Below are 20,545 nucleotides of genomic sequence, written 5' to 3'. Positions count from 1 at the left end.
GACTAGCTAGCTAAATATTTTAAGTAGTGCTGTATGCTCATCTCAAGCTGATATATACAACTGAGAACTGGAACATGGACTTGACAGAAATTTCAGTAATGGACAGCCTTTGACTCTTTATTTAAAAATAAAAATTTTCACTGCTGCCTTTAATCTCTAATTGCAATTTAACCTACTTTGTTCCATAAGATTAACAAATAGATCAAAGCCATAAAGCAGTGACAGTGACAAATTGCTTACCTATGACCACCTATGCAACTGCTAGAGAGATCTGCTAACCAAATGAATGGACTGCATAATGTTTAACATTTGTTTTATTTATATCAGCTTTTTTGAGTTTTTATTTCAGCAGACAGTGACAGCCAGAAAACAACTTTTTTGCTTAGGACACACAGAAGTTTCATAAAAGGAAAATAAGTATAGGAGTCTTCATAAAAAGAAAGCAAGTACAGTATTCTTTCCAAACTGCCAAAATTGGGAAATGTTCGCTGTTTACATTAACAATTCTGACTAGCACAAAGCTCCCATAATCAACTCTAATATTATATTGAACAAAAATATCATAACCCTGAATAACATTAACATTAACCCAAACTTCCAGCAAAACTAACTAGTGCATATACTTATACTCTTTTGAATTAGGACAATAACAGGGGCAGAAAACTGTCTTTCACTAGGCAATGATGAAGAAAGGCTGTTGTTGCAAAGCATTAATATCTTCTGCCTTTAGTATCCTCTTTTACTTTCCAAAGCATAAGTTCCATACAAGCAGTTGCATCTTCACTACAGTCATGACCACCAACTAGAAAAAAATAACATTCATGAATATGCATAATATTTAAAAGATTAGAAAGTTGGTACTGAATATTTAACATTAATGGTTGTAGTAATAAACTCAAGTATTTGCATTTGTTTCCAAAATTACCCTCTTAAAAGAGCAAGTTTGGAAATTATCTTGAAGATAATGAATCGCTAAGGCAGTCTGTACACTATCTCCTCAAAGCACATTCTTTCCCTCAAAAGAATTCTGGGCACTAGTTTGCTCCTTGGAGCTGTAATTCTGGGATTACTGTAATTCTGCACTAAAGTACAATGCCCATAATTCTTTGAGGGAAAGAATGTGCAGCCAGATGGGTAGGATATAAATAATAAAATTATGGTTATTTCAAATGCGTACACAGCCTAAGTGTATTGAGGGTGGATAATAGTATAGAAAAAATGTCACAGTGTCACAGAAGAAACTTGAATAGGTTTCAAGGTTTCAGATTTCAGTCACACTACAATATGATCTAGATCTGTCACAGAATAGGACCTATACTCAACTAGATCAAAAGCTGCCAACTGGCAGCTGATACTGCTGGCACTTGAAGCAATCAGACACCTTTCACTCCAAAGTATTGGTTTTGTAAGGAAAAGCAGAGGAAAGTTTACAGATGCAAGAAACAGGTAGTACACATTTTATCGCTACATCACTTTTGGATTTTTAAAAATAAGCATTTGTATGCAAGGCTATGGCCGAACATACGTGTTCCATAACAGTAGATCATTCACTATTTAGAACTTCATGTGTGATTGGAGCTCGTCAGATAATAAGAATTTGTTTGTGCAGCAAAATACACTTCAGGGCCTAATACTGAAAAATAGCATAGCCTGTAAAACAAGCGCTAGATAGGCTTTGAATATCTTCTCTAGGGCTCCAAAAGGGGCAACTCAGAAGGTACAGATAGCCTTTGGCCTTCCCAATGTTGTGAGACTCACTCCCATCATTCGTCTAGCTGATTGAGCTAAAGAGAGTTGTAGTACAACAGCATCTGGAGGGCCACAAGTTCCCCACTCCAGCTCTGAATCCTGAAGAAAGGCTTTTGAACTCCTGATGACTCCAGCATTACATCGTAATGGAGCAACTGTATGCATTAGTTTTCTGTAGCTGTAACCCCACAAGATTTAAAAAGACAACATGCATTATGTATTGGTGAATAACTCAATTCAAGAACATGTATCAATCATACAAAATACACCCAATGTTTGGAGACCATCTATTTAGAACAGGTGAAGATGCTTTAATAGCATGACAGCGCTGCAGGTGAGCACAGATTTATACAAACTAGACATGAAACCACCAATACTATTGCAATTTTAGCAGTGTAGCTCTTGAAAATGATGAGAGGATTGAAAGCTGTCTTCTGAGTGCTATTTGTTCTAACAGTACATATTCTCTGTGCATTCTTCCACTTTCTAGCTCAACTTATGAATCCTACAAGAAGTTTATGTGTAATCCCATACCTCTGTAGTCTTAATTTACATTTAAGATCTTAAAATCACAGAGGAAACCAGCTAACTTACCCTCTGCTACGGCATGCCTCTGGCCAAGTTTTAAATATGTAGTATCTGTGTGATTAGTTTTAATGATACCTGAGGAAGGCACATGCCACTAGTTTCTTGAATTAAGGAAAAGAGGACAGCTTGTGAATCTCTTCTAATACACAGCCTATACTATTTAATTCTTGTGAACTTACAGCTGATTCTTAGATACACATGCTCATAACTTAAAAGAAGCAATTGAGATATTATTAGCATATGTGAATAGGCACCAGAGACCTGACATCACAGGGAGAACTTTCATGTCATTCAATATCAGCTCAGAGACAGTTATTTTCAATCCAGTCAGTTCACACACTCAGCTTCCAGTGATCAAACAAGGCACATGACCAATCCAATCCTTATTTTGGGAAACCTGGATCGAACTGGAAAGTCTGAGTGACAACATAGGTATTGCTTGCTTCTTGGTTCTTCTCCATTAACTGTAAAATACACTGTCATTTTCACCAGGTCTTACCATTATCTTGAATAATTCTTTGGAGATAATCAGCCATTAGATTTCTAAGTGCTCTTTTATGAGGCAGGCCTAAACGATGAGGAAAAACTACAGATGTATCCACAATCTTATTATGAAACAGCTGGAAAAGAAACAAAGCTGGATGATTCAGTGACACTTCAAACTGGATTGTGTCTTGCCTCCTAAAATATTCTTGTGGTTAAAAAACACACTATCGCTTCAGTTAAAGCTTTAAGACTCTGATGTTGGGAAAGATTGAGGGCACAAGGAGAAGGGGATGACAGAGGACGAGATAGTTGGATAGTGTTCTCGAAGCTACCAGCATGAATTTGACCAAACTGTGGGAGGCAGTGGAAAGACAGGAGTGCCTGGCGTGCTCTGGTCCATGGGGTCACGAAGAGTCGGACACGACTAAACAACAACAACAAAAACCATATCACATTAACTTTTTCACATAGGGGCCTCTGAGCCACAGCAATGCCATTGGGAAGTGGTGAAAAGGCTGCAGCTACTTTGTGGCACCATTGCCATGTCTCTCCAGTAGCACAGCATCCAATGGCTGGGAAGCCCTGGCCATTCTGAGGGCGAGAGGGCAAGGTACTCTCACAAGGGTTTGGATTTTGGCCCATTTGGAAACTAGATTTGGGGGAAGGTTATAAAAGGCATCATACTACGCATCCTAGCCTCTTTCCTGGCTAGCAAGCTACACAACCCATCCTCCCATTCTCTGTAACATGTTTACCATAGCAGTTCTTTCTCAGAGCATAGTTAAACTATAGAATTTACTGCAGCAATATACCGTGATGGTGACTAGCTTTGCTTATTTTAAAAAATTAGTCAAATTCATCAAGTATACAGCCACCCATCAATGGCTATTATTCATGATGACTATATGCCTGCATGTCACCTCTAGGACTAGAGGCTTATGAATATCAGTTGCTGGGGAACAACAACTGGTCAATTTCAGGATATACACCTAGTGCCAAAACCTGCTGAAATCTGTAATCAATAAAGTTATGGCTTCTTTAAATTTCAATACTCCTATCCTGTTTTATTGCAATTCATGTTAGATCTATCCCTCACCCACACCACACCAGTGAACCTGGACCCGCAAAGGAGAGAGTTGTTGTCCTCATGTTCCCAGAGGCAGTGGGTTAATCACTGTGGGAAACAGAATGCTGCGCTAGATGGTATAAATCCAGCAGGGCACTTCTGTGTGCAGTATTAGACAGTACACAGAAGTTAAACCTGAACAGGTTTTAAGCAAAACATTTCAAATCATTATAAATATATTATCATTCTGTATAATATACCTTAAGAGCAAACAAATCACTCTCTAAACTATGTCCAATTAAAATTGTGTCTGCACTAAACAAGTTTAACAATATTGCCTGCACGTCCCGAATTGATGTTACAGTATTCTTCATGTCTTCTGCCGTCACTCCAGAAAACCTAAAGCAAATCAGAGTGTCAAGGGAAGTAAAACAATAGGGAGACATGAATATTTTAGAAATACCAGATTCACTTATCCCACAACTGATACAACTGAAGAATTTTTATTTTCCTTTTGGAATGAAAAATTTAGGGAAGGAATCAGACCATGACAAAGTAATAACATTATCCGTCTATTATTTGTCTCAATCCTATTCTCTGCTGGTATTTTGCACATATTTTACCTACACTTAATTATTACTTATAAAATTCAATTAAAAAATAGCAATAAGTAACTTAACTCCAGAGCCCTGATGCACTTCTTATAGAAATACTACAGCAAAAAGCAGTGATGCTATACAAGTAGCCCATGGGTTATATATCACTGACAGCATTCACATGCAATGCTAATCAAAAATCCTGTCTTAATGAGCCAAGTTATGCACAAGGACAGCCTCCTTCTCCCTTTTATGCACGCAGCTGATAAAAGTTGGATTTAAGCACTTAAATAATAGCTTATCATTTACACGTGAAGATTAGAATTAAAATTTTTGGCTTCAAAACAACTGAAGATATTAAGCCAAACACAGCTTCATAACCTAGTTGATTTGAAGCCATTTGCCATTACACTTCGGAAGCTACGCTTTAAGGTATGCTTAATATCTTGGGTTGATTAGAAACAATTAATTATACCTTAGGTTCACATGATTAAGAATTAAAACCTGGCTTGTTCAGCTGCTCACACAAAGGGAGGAGTGAAGCAAATGCAAAGGAGCCCTATTGCACTCATATGTAGCTCATGCAGAGCCTGACCTATTCTCAGGATTTCTGGTTTTCTGTTGAGTGTAAACACAGTTACTTATCTTTAAACACTTGATGTTTTGGTGTTTGAATAAGACACATACCTATTATTAAAATCTATTATTTCATTATCAGGCTTAACAAACGTGTCATAGATGACATGAAGTGAAGGATCAACTACTGTCACTCTGGAGAGTTCCAATCCACGTGTTGTGTAACACTAGAAGAGAAATGTGTTAAATAGAATTTTCCACAATTAAGTTTAGTTCCTGATTATGTTCTGAATAAACTGAAATGAAAACTAATGTAATTTTGAAATGGTGGAGATAGGTGAACACATCTTTGCTACTTTGTAAACATATTTTTTACACTGAAAATCATCGCAGTGCATGGTGTAGGTATATACTAGAAACTTTAAAATATAAAAGTAACATTTTTCTCTGGGAAATTCCTAGAAATTCCTGTCAGCTTTTATGATAAAAGATATTTTCAATTCATCAGTTACCTCTTAGTAAGCTACTTGATTACCCAAAAGATTATACTGTTAATTTACAATGGAAGTTCTACGTCAAGTTTTATAAGTAATTTCTTACACTGAAATAAAAATACACATGTAGCTGCATGTAAAAATGTGTACTTGTTTTTGCTAAATGGTCCTATATTTCCTATACATCCTGCACTTTCTATATCTAGAGAAGGAATGAACAAAAACAAAAACCCACTAATATCCAACTCCCAGAGAAGTATATTGCCAGCATTACATATTTTATTTAATTTCAAAATATTTTAAAAGTTTTTAACCCATGCTTCATCATGTAGCAACACCAGGGTTAGATACAATCAGAATAAAAACCACGAAAATAATTCCCAATTACAATTCAGGAGAGCAACAAAAGCAGGTGCATTTTATGGGGCAGTTTTTCCTTCTCAAGTCAGTCTGTCCTGTCTGATCTACATTTCTCAACTGAAGAGAGTAACATCCAGTGCCTTTTTTCAGCCGGAACTCAGTTCTAGCACCTCTCAGAAGGGTGCCACTGCCATTCTAAGAGAATAAGGGAGGCATTCAGGGTGAGTTCCGGCACCTCTTTTTCTAGAAAAATAGCACAGGTAACATCTGTCCTTAAGTTATACTGCTAGGAAAACACAATTGCACTTTAAATTGCATTTTTTAAAGGATCCTAACTTAGCATACCATTTCACAGTCTAACGCAAATACACCATGATTTCCATCAAGTGGAGGTGGTTTGATGAAAGTCTTCACAAAGCCATCTATATTTTCTTTTCTGCCATCATGAACATGGAGCTACAAAGCACCAAGGAATATTCAAATTAGTCTGAGAAGTGACGTATTTTCAGTAACTTTTAATTAAGTTACCATACCATTTCCAACTTCCCTTTTCTGGAAATTCACCTTAGAAATTTACTAAGTATCATTTGGAAGTTTATACGCTATTTTGTCAGACACTTGATTATTGGTTGATGTTAAAGAATATGAAGTTGAAATCCTCAGCGTTCATTATCTGCTTTTTAAATTTTAAATGCTACTACTTCATGCATTTCAAATGTTCGTTTTCCCCACACAGTAACCAAGATGAGGGAGGCAAAAAAATTAAATAGAAGACCACAATCTAAACCTTAATACAGAAAGCAAAACAATTACAGCATCTGCCACTGGTCCATCAAGATACAGATTGTTTTAATATCAGGACCAAGTCCCAGAAAGTGTAAACTAAAGTGTCCCTTAGCATATTCAATACTAATTTATTACTTATCTGCTTTTCTCTCACAAATTTAAATTTAAGGAAATGAGGACAGGCTTGAGCCCCAACACTTTTTTAGAACCAGTCCCATCTTGTTTTCTAGCATATTATGCTATCATGAGAACAGAATTCCTAAAAACAAATTAAAAATCTACGCCTATTCTCATCTACCTTTTAAGAACTTCAGAAATGCATACATTTTTGTCTCTCTGCCAAAGACTACACTTACACCAATATTCAGTTCAGGAAACTGCTTCTAGGGCCAAGAAAAAATTCAGAGCACACACTACACCCGGGCAGCCCAACTTTTCATACCAAGTGAGCCACCAGAGTACTTTGACATGGAACCTGCAGGTGGCATACTGCGGGGGCGGGAAACAAGGCCGACATTTGACACCCACCTCCTTCCCAAAGCTGGGAAAGCACTAACTGGGCTCTGGGAAGCAGGCAGGACGACTCTAGGACCCTGTCAAAGCCTCCTTCCCAAAGCCCAGAGCCTCGCTTACCCAGCTTTGGGAATGCAATGGGAGGGCTGCATCACAGGGTGTGTGTGTCAAATGTTGCCAAGGGCCACACAAAAAAGACATCAAGGGCTCCATGTGGCCCTTGAGCTGCACATTGGACCACCCTGCTCTACACAAAAGAGGGTTGGAGCTTCTTGGAAGGAAACCTGGTCACCTATTTTGCTCTAGTTCTGCTAAGATAACAAGACTAGCAGAACAGCTATAGCTGGAATTCAAGAGGAGATTTTGAAACACTTTGTCTTTCATACTCGACCCCTGTCAATCCCTCTCTATATAGACAGCCAATCAGTGGCTATAGGCAGGTTGCTGCAAGCAAAAGCTAAAACAAAATCCTGAGAAATATATATGCTGTGAAAAGTCTGAGTATACACAAAATATCAGGTGCTATAACAATAATTAAACAACAAACCAACAACACCAGAACTGGCCACATTTTATGTTTATGAGTATCTCCAGGCTTGGTTATTCACTTTAGTTTGTTCATTGTCTTGTTGGTTTATGAGGTTTTATACTCATTCTAGTAAAATTGTTCTTTATATTCATAAGCCAGTTCTGGTGTTGTTGGTCTGTTGTGAAAAGTTTGAGGACAGCAACTGGAGAGTACTCTCACCTTTGCAACCTGGCATCCAGGAGATCCTACCACTCCTTCGCAACAACTGTAACGTGTTTCCAAACCACCCGGAACTGTTACAGGGTAAGTAATAGGAAGTAGATGAGTAATTTCAAATCAATTCTTATCCTAAAAATTAAAATTTTGATCGACTGTACTGTGAACTATCAGTTATCTTCTTACCATGACTTGGTTCACACATCACAATCAAATAATTAAAATAAACAATGGTTTAATGTGAACAAACAAGTTGATGCACACTGCTGAAATCGAAAAAAAAATTCCCTTCACTGCTGTCAGGAAACATACCATACTTTGGTTTTGGATCATGGTTTGTTTGGAGAAAGAAACTACAACCCCAGGTTTTGACAATACAACAGTTTGTTTCCTGGCAGCAGTAATACTGAGGGATGTGTAAAGCGCCCATAATTTTAGCAGCATACACCAATACACTTTTCATTCACATTAAACAATAATTTATTTTAAACATGCAAACCAGAACACTATGGGAACAGCTCTGCTTAAAAATATATATCAGTTTAACAAAACCAAGTTGAATTCCGAGGATCAAATATACATGCACTGAAGAAAGGGATACTGAATTGGATTTCTAACTATCCAAAGAAATTATAGTTTTATTACAAATGTGTGTCAGTTTCTCTCAAGATTGTAGCTATACTGAGAATATGAAACAACAACCTTATCACCCATCATGTATTTTACTAAAAAGAGCAGGAAAATGGAGGTGAGGTACTGTACAAAGTCAAGCATAAATAGCTGAATATAATTTATTAGTTTTAACTACACTACCTACATGGGCTCTTTTGGGGGTGGTGACAGTCCTGGCATGCTAAATCACCATTTAGGAAAGTTGGAACAAGCATCAGACCTGGATGTTCCTTCCTCAGATGCCAACTTTGGTTTAATTTAATCACTATCACAGCATCAGTTTTGTTAGATCTGAAATGGGGCACTGTGTTGTGATGTTGGTTTACTAAGCATAATATTAAAATCAATCCCAGTTTAAGATCCCGGCTACTAAAATACTAAGTCACAGTTCTCTGTATTGTTATATATTGAAACAGGCATGAAAAACCATGTGTGACAGGAAGTGGTGAGAAGAACACAGACCCAATGTTTGCTTCTTGCTTAAGAACATTACACCACAAATTAGTGCAAAGTCTGTATCTAATGGTAAGTGATTGGCGGCTTAATAAGGAAAAATGCAAGCAAAACTGTTTTTAATCCCTTCATTGTTAATCAAAATTTAACTTGCTGGCCCTGCTTCAGTGGATATTACCTGAGTAGTCTCAATCTCACCGGCATGTCCAGTATATGTCTGGGGAGACAGGAGTTTATCCTTACCTTTATGTCTTAATACTCTACCAGAATGGTAACTGCATTCTTCTTTCCGAACATGCCTTCCTGATGAAGTTACAGTATATATTTCTCCGCATCGACAACAAATTCTTCTGGAAGCTGTAACCAGTAACACAATCCAGTAGTAAGCCAGAATTGAGACCTGCAAGATGTTCATCTGCACTTACCCCCAGAAACCATTTTAATCACCAGAGACAACTGCAAAAAATCTAATGAATTTGGTTCTCATTCACATTATCAAGCAGCAGAATTGCTACTACTAGCGTAATTACTGATCAAAATAGTAAAGCTTTGGTAGGAGTAATTCAGATATATTCCAATTATGCATGGAACAGATGGATAATCACCCAAACAATATTAATTAAGTTGTTAAATTGATAGTTCAGGAGCAGAAAAAAGGTAGTTATCCTTCAAGCTTTATTAACCAGGATGACTTGATTCACAGTACTGGCAATGAGCGACACTTACAAGCATTTTATTGTAGCACATTGTGGATGAAATCTTATGTTGGAAGGCATTTTTTGAACAATATAGGAAGATTTTTCTGATGAGTGTCAATTTTTCATTCCATTCTCACTTACTCACAGTCAGATAAAGCTGCTTTTATGGCGCCACTGCATAGTATAGCACTGCCAGGTTTCTCAGGATTTGGTTCAGGGAAGCCATTTTCCTTCAACTGTTCATCAGTCAAAGCATATTCTTTTAGAAGTTTATAGAGAGTAATTCCTGTAAAATCTTAATCACCCCAACAAAACAGTTAAAAAACTCTGAAGAGCTGTCATTCAGACATTATAACTGTCAGAATTATTTTCAGATTCAACTTATAGGTAGTCAGTAGCAGCTAGTTTTCTTTGGTTAAGTTTATATATGCTGTGAAACTTTACAAATTCATCCTAAATATATGCCTTTTGTCATAGCATTTATTAAATTTATATACAACCTTTCATTCAAAGATCTCAGCACAGTTCACAGCATAAAAATACAAAAAAAGAAAAATACATAATAAAAACAAGAATAAAAACATTTTGAAAGCACTGAATTTTTTTCATTACTTTTCATTTTCATTATAAGCAAGTAATCAAAGAGTATTAGAACTAGAAAAAAGTAGCTTTTTATATTATAAGTACTTCAGTTGTGAAAGAATTTTAATACTTTGTGCAAATTTTTCAAAATACAGTAATAGTTTTATTTTACCATTTTTTTCTTCTTTTCTAAAGCCAGTTGAAGTAGTGCATTTATTGTCTGAGGGCTGGCCTATACAAAATAAAATCACAGATGTCTCACATTGTTAATGTGAACTTATTTCTACAAACAAACATTGTATGTAATTTAAATGTACTTAGAAGAGAAATAAAATTGGTCCATTGTAACTACCAGTTTTCCCTTCCCACAGCATTGGAACTTACCATCTGCTGACACACTGCTATGATCCCTCAATTTTTTAAGCTTGTTCACAGCTATGTTCAAGTATATATTTTTACTACCACAACGGTCATATATTGCCTTTTCTTCTATCAATGCCTACATTAAAAAGAAAAGTGTGTATGATATATACTGTAAATTGCACATCTACCCTGTACTCCCCCCCCCCCGCCCCGCAATGGAACAGAGTATGTAATGGGGAAGAGCATCCAAACAAATAATAATAGTAATAATATGGTGCCCTTCTGACTGGGTTGCCTCAGCCACTCTGAGCTGCTCCCAACAGACTATTAAAAACACAATAAAACACCAAACATTAAAAACTTCCCTAAAGAGGGCTGCCTTCGGATGTCCTTTTTAGTGGCTCTGTTTTTATACGTAAGCGACTTTAAGTCCTATCATGGAAAAAGGTAGGATATAAATAAATATATAATAATATATTATTTATATCCTGCCTTTCCCCCTGATATATATATAGAGAAAAAGTGGCATTTAAAGTTCAGTGGCCACAACTCAAGAGATCCTTTTCAGTTGCACCAGACAATTTAATGTTTTCATTCCCTCCATCACAAACTGCTTTTAAAGGTCTTCTGGTTTTCATCAGTGGCTTTCTGTGTGGCACTGCTGTGGGTGCTTGCATGCAGTTTGAGAAACAAGTTCAACACTCCACTAGTGATGTACTGTAAATAGTCCTATAGTTTTGCACCACATTAAGTGTTTAACTGTGATGGTCTCACAACAGATTCAGAGATAAGTATAATCACCATATCCGCTTCAATTTAAATTCAGAATTTATTTTAAATCAGATTCTTTTTTGAAATCAATTATTTTCATTCAAGAAGATTGTGTTAGTTGATTTCCTGTTATCTCCAATTTAGGTTTCTTTTGTTAAATATGCAGCAACAATTTAATAATATATAATGATTCTTAGCCTTTTTATTACTAAGGAATGTTTATTTTTCAAATACTGTTTGGAAATAGGAATATTGATGGGTGACAGATACATTTAGTAAAGTAATTAAATATTAATAATTAACTTTTACTTTTTAGGACAAATCCATAATGAATACAGAAAGTCCCCATCACTTCTGCCCATAAAAAAGGAAGATCTTCTAAATTTGCCCAGTCAGACCAATAGGTTAATAGAAAAGAGTGGAAGCATCTGTAATCAAAGGAATTATTACCAGATTAAACCTTCAGCCATTGGCAATTTTCAAAGGGCTTATTAATATACCATATTGGCCCAAATATAAGCCACACCCGAATATAAGCCGCACCTTTAAAATTGGAGGGAAAAAGAAAAAAATACACAAATATAAGCCACTCCATTCCTCACTGCTCCTGGCTGCATACTGGGAGCAGCGAGGAATGGAGCTGTGTTGCTGGCGGCCTTTCCCCTTCCTCCCCGGCCTTGGGGGAGAGGATGGAGGAATACGCGCTGGGCGGCGCTGCTTTGCCGCGCTCCTGGCTGCATATCGTCAAGTCGCGAATATAAGCCACACTTTTTAAATTTTCACAGTTGGAATTTGGGAGAAACATGAGGCTTATATTCAGGCCAATACAGTACCAGTTAACACTGCAAACTTATGTATGTTCACCTAGAAACAAGTCCCATTATGGTCAAAGGGACTTTCACCCCAGTAAATAGGTTTAGGATTGCAGCCTAAAACTGCAGTACACTGCAGGATTCATTGGGAGCATAAGTCCAACCAAAATTAATGGCATTTACTCTTGAGTATACACACACAGGATCACACTGTATGTTATGTTTGCAACAAAGCACTCAGCACTTATTTCACATATCCACAATTCATATAACTGCCATAAAAAATAAATTACATTGGTTTTTAAAACTACTGCAGACCTTGTCAAAAGCTTCATTGACTGTTGCACAATCTTTCAAGAATTCTTCAAAAAAAAAATTGACATATCGTTGCCTTGTGTCATGTGGTACTTTGGATCCCAGCTCCACAATCACAGGAGGCCTTCTCCGACTTGATGCCTGAAATGTTAACTTATATTTAACTTACTACATGCATGAATTGAAATAACGTTCCTAAACTTATTGAAAGGTATTGTTTTGGGTAAAAGAAAAGGATTCTAAATCACTGAAAAGACTTCTGAACAAATACCTTATTATAGCTACAAACTCTTCTCCCTCAAATCCTATCCCCAAAATTGCAAGAGTATGGCAAAGTCAGAATATTTTTCAACAGCAAACTATCTCTCTAAATATACTGTATTGTGGTGGTTTCTTAACACTTTAAATCCCATTGGCTGCATTCCCTCTTTGCCAGCCCATCAAGGTCAGCAGAGCCAAAAATGAGTCCTGGCCTACTCTCACACACATGCAAACATGGACATGGGCATACACCCACCCACACACCCATTGACCTGGCTCAAATTCGAATGAAATCATAGTTAAAATAAGCACTGTTTACTATTGAGCACACAGGAATGGAGGATTATCCCTACACAGATAAACAACCTACATACCAAAAGTGTTCATACTAGAATTAGGCTTGAACACAGTCTTCAGTTTATGTCAAAGTCTAAACAACACATTGCAGTGAAGAGAAGGGGCTGTAGACTGGATGGGAAAGCCCTATTGGCCACCTTCAACCTACAAACCACCTCTGCTTTGATTTTGAAATTTTAGATTTTAAAATTTAATTGATTTTTATATTTAAAAAATACTATTAGGACATCACCATTTCAATCTAGATTTGTATGGCATGTTATGCACTGGTTTCCCATATGTCCCCCAATAACTTCTTAATAAATTTGACTATAAACCCAGAAGCCTTTTACTCTATTTTAACACAAAGGAAAATATGAAATACCTTAATTGGCTTGGGAGTATTTTTTTTTACAGGATAATTGGAAAGTCTACATGGCACTGATGTTAATGCATTTCCAGGAAGTAGTACATTCACTTGGCCAGTGCTTGTTCCAACAGGCTGAACTTCAAACACATTTAAACAAACTGAAACAGACAAATATTGTGTAGTTTAAAGCTTCATTTGTAAATGCACTTCACATAGCCAAACTATCTTCTTAAACTTTATCTGGAAGCTGAATGATTACAGTAAATGCCAGAGTGACCATTAAGGCAGTCAAATGGGATGAACAGCTTTTGTGTGGTGACCATTCCTTGCCACAGGTATGACAGACAATACGACCTGTCATGTGATCACCTGAGCTCCCTGAAGGTTTCCATGCTGCTGGTTGATAATACCAGCCTTCCAACAGCTTGCTGAATATGTGTACCAGCATTTATTTTACATATAACAGCAATTACTGGTACATAAAGCAATATATCCCAAAACCATCCCTTAAAAAAGGTAAAGGGACCCGACCATTAGGTCCAGTCGTGGCCGACTCTGGGGCTGCGGCGCTCATCTCGCTTTATTGGCCGAGGGAGCCGGCGTACAGCTTCCTGGTCATGTGGCCAGCATGACTAAGCCGCTTCTGGCAAACCAGAGCAGCGCACAGAAACGCTGTTTACCTTTCCGCCGGAGCAGTACCTATTTATCTACTTGCACTTTGACGTGCTTTCAAACTGCTAGGTTGGCAGGAGCAGGGACCGAGCAACGGGAGCTCATCCCTTACACATCACTAATTCTATCAGAGACACTAAAGGGAAAAAACAAATCCAGTTCTGCTTTGGAGAAAACAGGTACAGTGGTACCTCGGGTTAAATACTTAATTCGTTCCTGAGGTCTGTTCTTAACCTGAAACTGTTCTTAACCTGAAGCACCACTTTAGCTAATGGGGCCTCCTGCTGCTGCCGCACCGCCGGAGCCCGATTTCTGTTCTTATCCTGAAGCAAAGTTCTTAACCCAAGGTACCATTTCTGGGTTAGCGGAGTGTGTAACCTGAAGCGTATGTAACCTGAAGCGTATGTAACCCGAGGTACCACTGTTTTGATGAAACCTGATCTGAATCAGAAACCTAGGAACAATCAACTACTCATTCTCTACATACCCTGCTGTTGGTTTCTTGGTCTGGGGGACTGGGAAGCAAATTAAAGCTAAATTTTATGAGATCTTGTTTTAACTCAAACAAACCATCATATGAAACTAAATAAATATCAAAAGTGTAATATACTACTTAGTCATACCTATGGGGCCCATGCTTTGAATCTGAGTAGCTGGTATTACAGATGCAGTTCTCTTTGGGCCGCAAGTTGCAGCAACAAAAGCTTGACCACTTTTAACAGCAGTTGTTATTTGTGTTGCTTGTTGCTGTGCTTTCAGTATTCTGGAATGACAAGTCCGCTGTGGAAGAGGTGCTTTTAAAGGCACAATTATTTCTTTAGTGGTATTAACCTGGTGAGTATTGAAGAATGAACAATGAACAACTGTTTCCCACACCACGGGCTGTATCTAATGATACTCCTACTCACAGTAGACCCAGTGAAATTAATTAAACATGACTAAGTTAATTTCAATAGGTTGACACCACTTATTTGCCATTAACCTATATCCATGTTTACATAATGAAATACTAGCAAATATTTCCCCAAACTGCTAGATTGAAACTCACATCAAATTTTGCAGTGTGTGCAATTCTTCTCTTCTGTCCAGGAAGCATACTTGTCTTCAAATCTAAGTTTACGTCTGTTTGCGCTGCAAGGGCCTGCTTTTTTTAAAGAAAGGAAAATAGCCATACACAAACTGCAAAAACTATCAAGATTGTTGTTTCTAAATTATAACATTACAACAAATTACGGTTTGTTTTCATGATACTGCAGTTCTGTAATGAACTCTGGCTTCCTGAAACTTAAAAAAAGACTTTCAGAGGATGGAAATCCAAAGGCAATCTTTAATATTACAAAAAACCTTCATTTAACAAAAAAGTACTACTTTCCCCCCTAGCTATTAGCTGGAATTTTATCATCTGTTAATTTCAGATTCTCACCAAGTGAATATGCATTGATACACCAAAAAAAAGTGCTGAATGGTCAGAAAAAAGATTGAGGAAGCGAGCCAAAGAGGAAGTCCTCTGGCTCGCTCCTCTGTTTAAAGGGCCCGGCCACGCCCCCCCCCCCCCCCGTCAGTGGGTTGGCTGGCCGGGCTCTGACGTGGCTGGGATCCCCCAGGCAACGGGGGACATAGTCCCCCGCCCCCGGTGGGGAGTGGGTGGCCACACGGTCCACCGCAACTCCTCCCCACTGGGAAGTGGAACAGATTTTCAGATTCTCACCAAGTGAATATGCATTGATACACCAAAAAAAAAGTGCTGAATGGTCAGGGAAAAAAATTAAATAGAAAACAATTTGTGTCTGCCTTTACAAGGAGGAAGGTATAAACTGAGAAAAGCAAAAATACCTGCTTTGCTAATCTTTCCTTTTGTGCTTCATGTTCAACAAACTCATTGAAAATTCTCCGACATTCTTCCATAGTATCATCTGATTCAGAAAGTTCATTATCCTCTTCAACGTCATCTTCTTCGGAAGAGTCTAATACTATTATCTCATTTTCTTTGGCATCCATTTTCATAGTTTTATCAGTACAATTTTCACCAGTTTTTTCGACAAATGTATCCCCACTCAAAACTGGAACACAGCTTCGTTTAATAGGCAATGCATTGCTTTTCCCATGTAGCTGAATACTCCATTTCCCAAAAGGTATTGGATCTTTTTTAGAGCTTTCTTGTAGTGCTGTAACTCTATCTTTTGTACTGCCTCTAGAATATAGGTTAGTCTGAGTTTTGTTTTTCAGCAAAGTTTTATGATTACTAACCTCCTCAGTCATATTGCATGCTTTAACAGAAGTAACATTCAGTGACTCCTCCTTCAAAGTTTCTTTGTTCATTTCAAACTTCATCTGAGGAGATACATTATTGCCTTTAGTAGCAGGGTAATATTTTGTCCAAAGTTTGCTTCCTACATTCAAAGCACTCGCTTTGACATCTGCTAAATAAGCACTTTCTGCTGCTGAAATTTTTATTTTACTTTTATTTCCATCACTTTGATTCACACTATGCAGGCCAACAGTGACTTCTGATCTTTCTCCCTCTAAATTTTTTAAAATATCTGATGTTCCAGAGTTCTGAACAGTTTCTAAATTAGCTCCAAAACTCATTTCATTTACTTCCCTATTCCACTTTTTATAGGTCTTGCTTATTCTTGGTTTCTTTGATACATTCATTGGTGGGGCATCTATTATAAGCATATCATCATCTGATTCCTGGAGTTTTATTGGTGAAGAACTTACTGATCTCTTCCTTGGGGATCTGAATCTATTTTCACCTGGAAAAGTTTTTATAGATGCTTGTAAATCTCTACAATGAGAGACTTTAAAATGTTTAGAGTGGCATGTGTCATTTTTATCTACTTCCTTCAAAGAAGACCCGAGACCTGCAGAATAATTGAGTAATGGGTCATATTCAAGATCTGTAGCTGGACAGCTATGGTCAAGAATATATTTACTGGACCTTTTAGATTCTTTTGAGATTGAAATGGTATTATTTTTTATTTCTACAGGACTATTACAGGCATCACCTTCATCAGAGAAAGATTTATTTCCTTTGTTGTGATTGGTTGCAAAAATCACATTATTTTTGAAATCTTGCACCCAGTCGTAACAGAATAGTTTCTTCTGCTCTTCAACTTCAGTCTTGAGTGACTGAATTGCTTTGTTGATCATTTCTAATTCTTGGATATTTTTATCAAGACCTGTTGATTAGAAGAAAGTTTTATAAATACCGTAGCCTTAGGTTATACACTAATATTTCAATTATATGTAAACAGAGCATTAAAGAATACAATTACAGAACTTAGCCCAAACTCCTAGTTCTGTCATCAGCTATTTTTGAAGGGCATTGGAATACTTTATTGCTTTAAAGCGACACACGATACAAAAACCCAGCACATCTAAACCATGTGCATTGTTTCTAAGAATTACTCAACAAAGACATTGTGAAGGAGCCAAAGTGAATGCATTTTAGGGGTGCCTAAAGAAACCATATTCCAAATCACCTGAAAAATAATCCCATGGCAACACAGGAACACAGAAATAAGAACTACCAAAAAAAGGTAAAAAGACTGTTAGCACAACACCAGGGCCGGATTTAGGTTTGACGAGGCCCTAAGCTACTGAAGGTAATTTTTATGTCTAGCTGTCCTTTGTCAACAACAAATTGTCACTGGTTTTTCGTGTTGAATATATGCTATGGTAATTTATAAGTATCTAAAGCCATTTGCACATGCAGAATGTAGGCACCCTATATACAGAAATGAGCAAACCAGTGATATTTCAGGGAGCCCGCTAGCCCATGACTTACATCATAGGAGCCTACACAACACAAAACACTGCTGCTGTATGTAAGTTTTATTTATTTTTTATCTTATATTTTGGAAATGTACATCCAGTTGTTGTTTTGTCCCTTTAAATTTTTTGGAGTCCTATAAAGCTTGTTTAGCTCACACGTAAATCCGGCACTGCACAACACAGATGCCGGTAATAAAAAAAGGGCCTATTTTCAGTCTCATTTCTCTGAGAGGAGACACAAAGCAAGGAATATCGCTTTTTAAAAGCGCGGGCTGGGATGACAAGCCTTGATATTTTATCCGGCTCGTGGGGAAGAGGCGGGGAAACCGTTGTGGGGAAAAGGCTCGGGAGCGCGCGGTCTGGTGTGAAGGACCCCCGGAGGCGGCGGCGTGAAGTAAAAGGTTTAATGCCGCCGTCCACACGCGCCAGCACCTGCTCCCCTCCCTCACCCTGCGCGGAAGAGCCGCTCAGAGGCCGCGGCTGAGGGACCGGCGGCTCCCCTTGAAGGCGGCGCCGAAGGGCATCGTGTCTGTACTGGCAGTGGGGCCGCCGACACCCGCGAGCGTCGAAGGGGCAAGGGAGGCTCCTGAAGAAACCCGCCGAGGGGAGCATCCCGCCTTTTCCCGCCTCCCACCACGCCGCCGGAGAAAAGGCGCGCAACGCTCCCGCGAAGCGTTGCAAAACCGTTGGAGGGGGCGGGGCGAGGCCACGCGCTGCTGCTACTGAAGCCCCGCCCCTTTTCTTGCTTGCTTGCTGCTGCTCCTCCTCATTCCGCAAAGGCACCTCCTGATATTTAAATAAGGAGAAAAACGACAGCCCCACCCACTTTCGGGGCGTGGCTTTTGCAACGGTCCCCCGAGAGCGGTTAAGGCACGTTGCTTCTGATTAAGCCTGCCTGAGGTAGCGGGGGGGGGGCCCCGCGCATGCGCCCTACTGGGTTTATTCTGGCTGGGCGTTTCTGCCAAGGGTCTCGGTTCCTTGTTTTTGGTGCTGTGTTGTTCTATATAGCTTGGGAATTGTGGTTGGCTAGAGGCGCTGGGAGTTGTAGTTCGCTTTCGTTCTGGGTAATGTCAGGGCAGGCCTCTTTGGTCAGGGAAAAATAAAGGACATAATATGAGACCCCCCTAAATACATAGTGTGGGGTAATCTGCCTCGTATAGCTAACGTGCTTCTATCTAATTAATGCATGAAGGAGATAACACCATAGAATAAGCTGTCCTGCCAGGCTTACCTGTGCAAAACATGGCTTCCCCCCAAAAAATCCTGGTAAGTAGCAGTGGCGTAGCGTGGGGGGTGCAGGGGGGGCCGGGCGCACCGGGCGCAACATCTGGGGTTAGGGCAAATCCACAGGTTAGGGGGCGCAAATCCACGGGTTAGGGGGCGCAAATTACTTGCCTTGCCCCGGGTGCTGACAACCCACGCTACGCCACTGGTAAGTAGCATGTTTAGGGTGCTGAGAGTTTTTAGGAAATCCTATTTCCCTCACAGAGCCACAATTCCCAGAGTTCACTGGGAAGAGAGATTGTTAAACCCCTCAGAATTCTTTGGGGAAACTATGTTTAAGGTGGTAGAATACTGTGTTTCATTATGCATATTAAAGTTCATTTGCTCAATGTGTGTGGTTGAAGTGGGTCTAAGGTTTTGCTGTTGATTAGTTGATTGCCCCCCCCCCCTGTGTTTGCTTATGTCTGTGTTGAGCAGGTGAATTTATAGAGAATTACATGGGGGAGGACTTGTAACTGCACTGGTGTGTGCAACATGTAGTAAGAAACATGCAGTGGAATTTGGTTGCAGCATTACGTTGTGTGTTTTATGCCATCCATTTGGATGGGTATGCACTTGTGGCCTTATTGTTGCTGGGAGTAGTAACCTGAGTTGGCTTCCAAGGAACAACTGGGAGCCTTAAAGTGCTCCTGATTGTTCTCTGGCAAGGGAAGCTTGCTGGCCATGCTTCTTGTAACTGCTGATCAGCCAACTGGCGGTGACAGCTAGCCTGCAGCGACCATCTGCATTATTCCAGTTACAGATGGGTAGCCGTGTTGGTCTGCCATAGTCAAAACAAAAAAAATTCCTTCCAGTAGCACCTTAAAGACCAACTAAGTTAGTTCTTGGTATGAGAAGTGTGCATGCACACGAAAGCTCATACCAAGAACTAACTTAGTTGGTCTTTAAGGTGCTACTGGAAGGAATTTTTTTTGTTTCATCTGCATTATGGCATTCCCCTAAGGGAACTCTATCACAGCCGATCCCAGCAGGCTTCCTGTAAGCGCTGAACATTTTGGATGTTATTTCCGTGGACGATCAGAACCACACAGAGGGTTTCTCGCTTGCTGCATACCCAGCCTCCTTGCTTTTAATCACATCCTTTTTTACTGGCATGTCAGAAAAAGCTTCAGTAGTTAATTTTTTGTAGGTTAGGTTGCTGAACAAGCCCGGTAGAAAAGTTATGAACTCCACATAGGGGAGACCCAATACTAATGCTGTCTTTCAGGAAAGAATGCCTT

At 38.9% G+C, this 20,545-nt stretch overlaps 1 protein-coding gene across 5 annotated transcripts; it reads right to left on the bottom strand.

The window, feature by feature from the left end:
* Window positions 1-296: 296 nt before the first annotated feature.
* LOC114587440 (RNA exonuclease 1 homolog) lies at window positions 297-18,709 on the bottom strand. 5 transcript variants are annotated; one of them, XM_028711652.2, is made up of 16 exons: window positions 18,491-18,709; window positions 16,098-17,446; window positions 15,313-15,408; window positions 14,888-15,095; window positions 13,608-13,750; window positions 12,629-12,766; window positions 10,749-10,863; window positions 10,537-10,596; window positions 9,928-10,077; window positions 9,328-9,441; window positions 7,963-8,036; window positions 6,261-6,371; window positions 5,173-5,288; window positions 4,150-4,288; window positions 2,837-2,957; window positions 297-802 (listed from the first exon to the last, which is right to left on the bottom strand). In XM_028711652.2, the coding sequence occupies exons 1-16, from the start codon at window positions 18,651-18,653 to the stop codon at window positions 711-713; spliced, it is 3,189 nt and encodes a 1,062-aa protein (XP_028567485.2). In that variant the 5' UTR covers window positions 18,654-18,709; the 3' UTR covers window positions 297-710. The 5 variants fall into 5 exon arrangements, 4 of the variants coding, with proteins under 4 accessions (XP_028567485.2, XP_028567488.2, XP_028567486.2 ...); XM_028711655.2 differs by having other exon boundaries at window positions 4,228-4,288; XM_028711653.2 differs by having other exon boundaries at window positions 15,313-15,405.
* Window positions 18,710-20,545: the final 1,836 nt, after the last annotated feature.

The sequence above is a fragment of the Podarcis muralis genome, chromosome 17, assembly GCF_964188315.1.
Source record: "Podarcis muralis chromosome 17, rPodMur119.hap1.1, whole genome shotgun sequence".
Lineage (NCBI taxonomy): Eukaryota > Metazoa > Chordata > Lepidosauria > Squamata > Lacertidae > Podarcis > Podarcis muralis.
This window is presented reverse-complemented; position numbering and strand designations above follow the sequence as displayed.

Coding starts and splice junctions, on each gene's coding strand:
- LOC114587440 (XM_028711652.2), bottom strand. CDS start 18,653: ATGCTCCCCTCGGCGGGTTTCTTCAGGAGCCTCCCTTGCCCCTTCGAC. Junction 15,409..16,097: donor AGGAAAGATTAGCAAAGCAG/GTATTTTTGCTT, acceptor CTTTAAAAAAAG/CAGGCCCTTGCAGCGCAAAC. Junction 6,372..7,962: donor CTGGATGCCAGGTTGCAAAG/GTGAGAGTACTC, acceptor GGTGCTTTGTAG/CTCCATGTTCATGATGGCAG.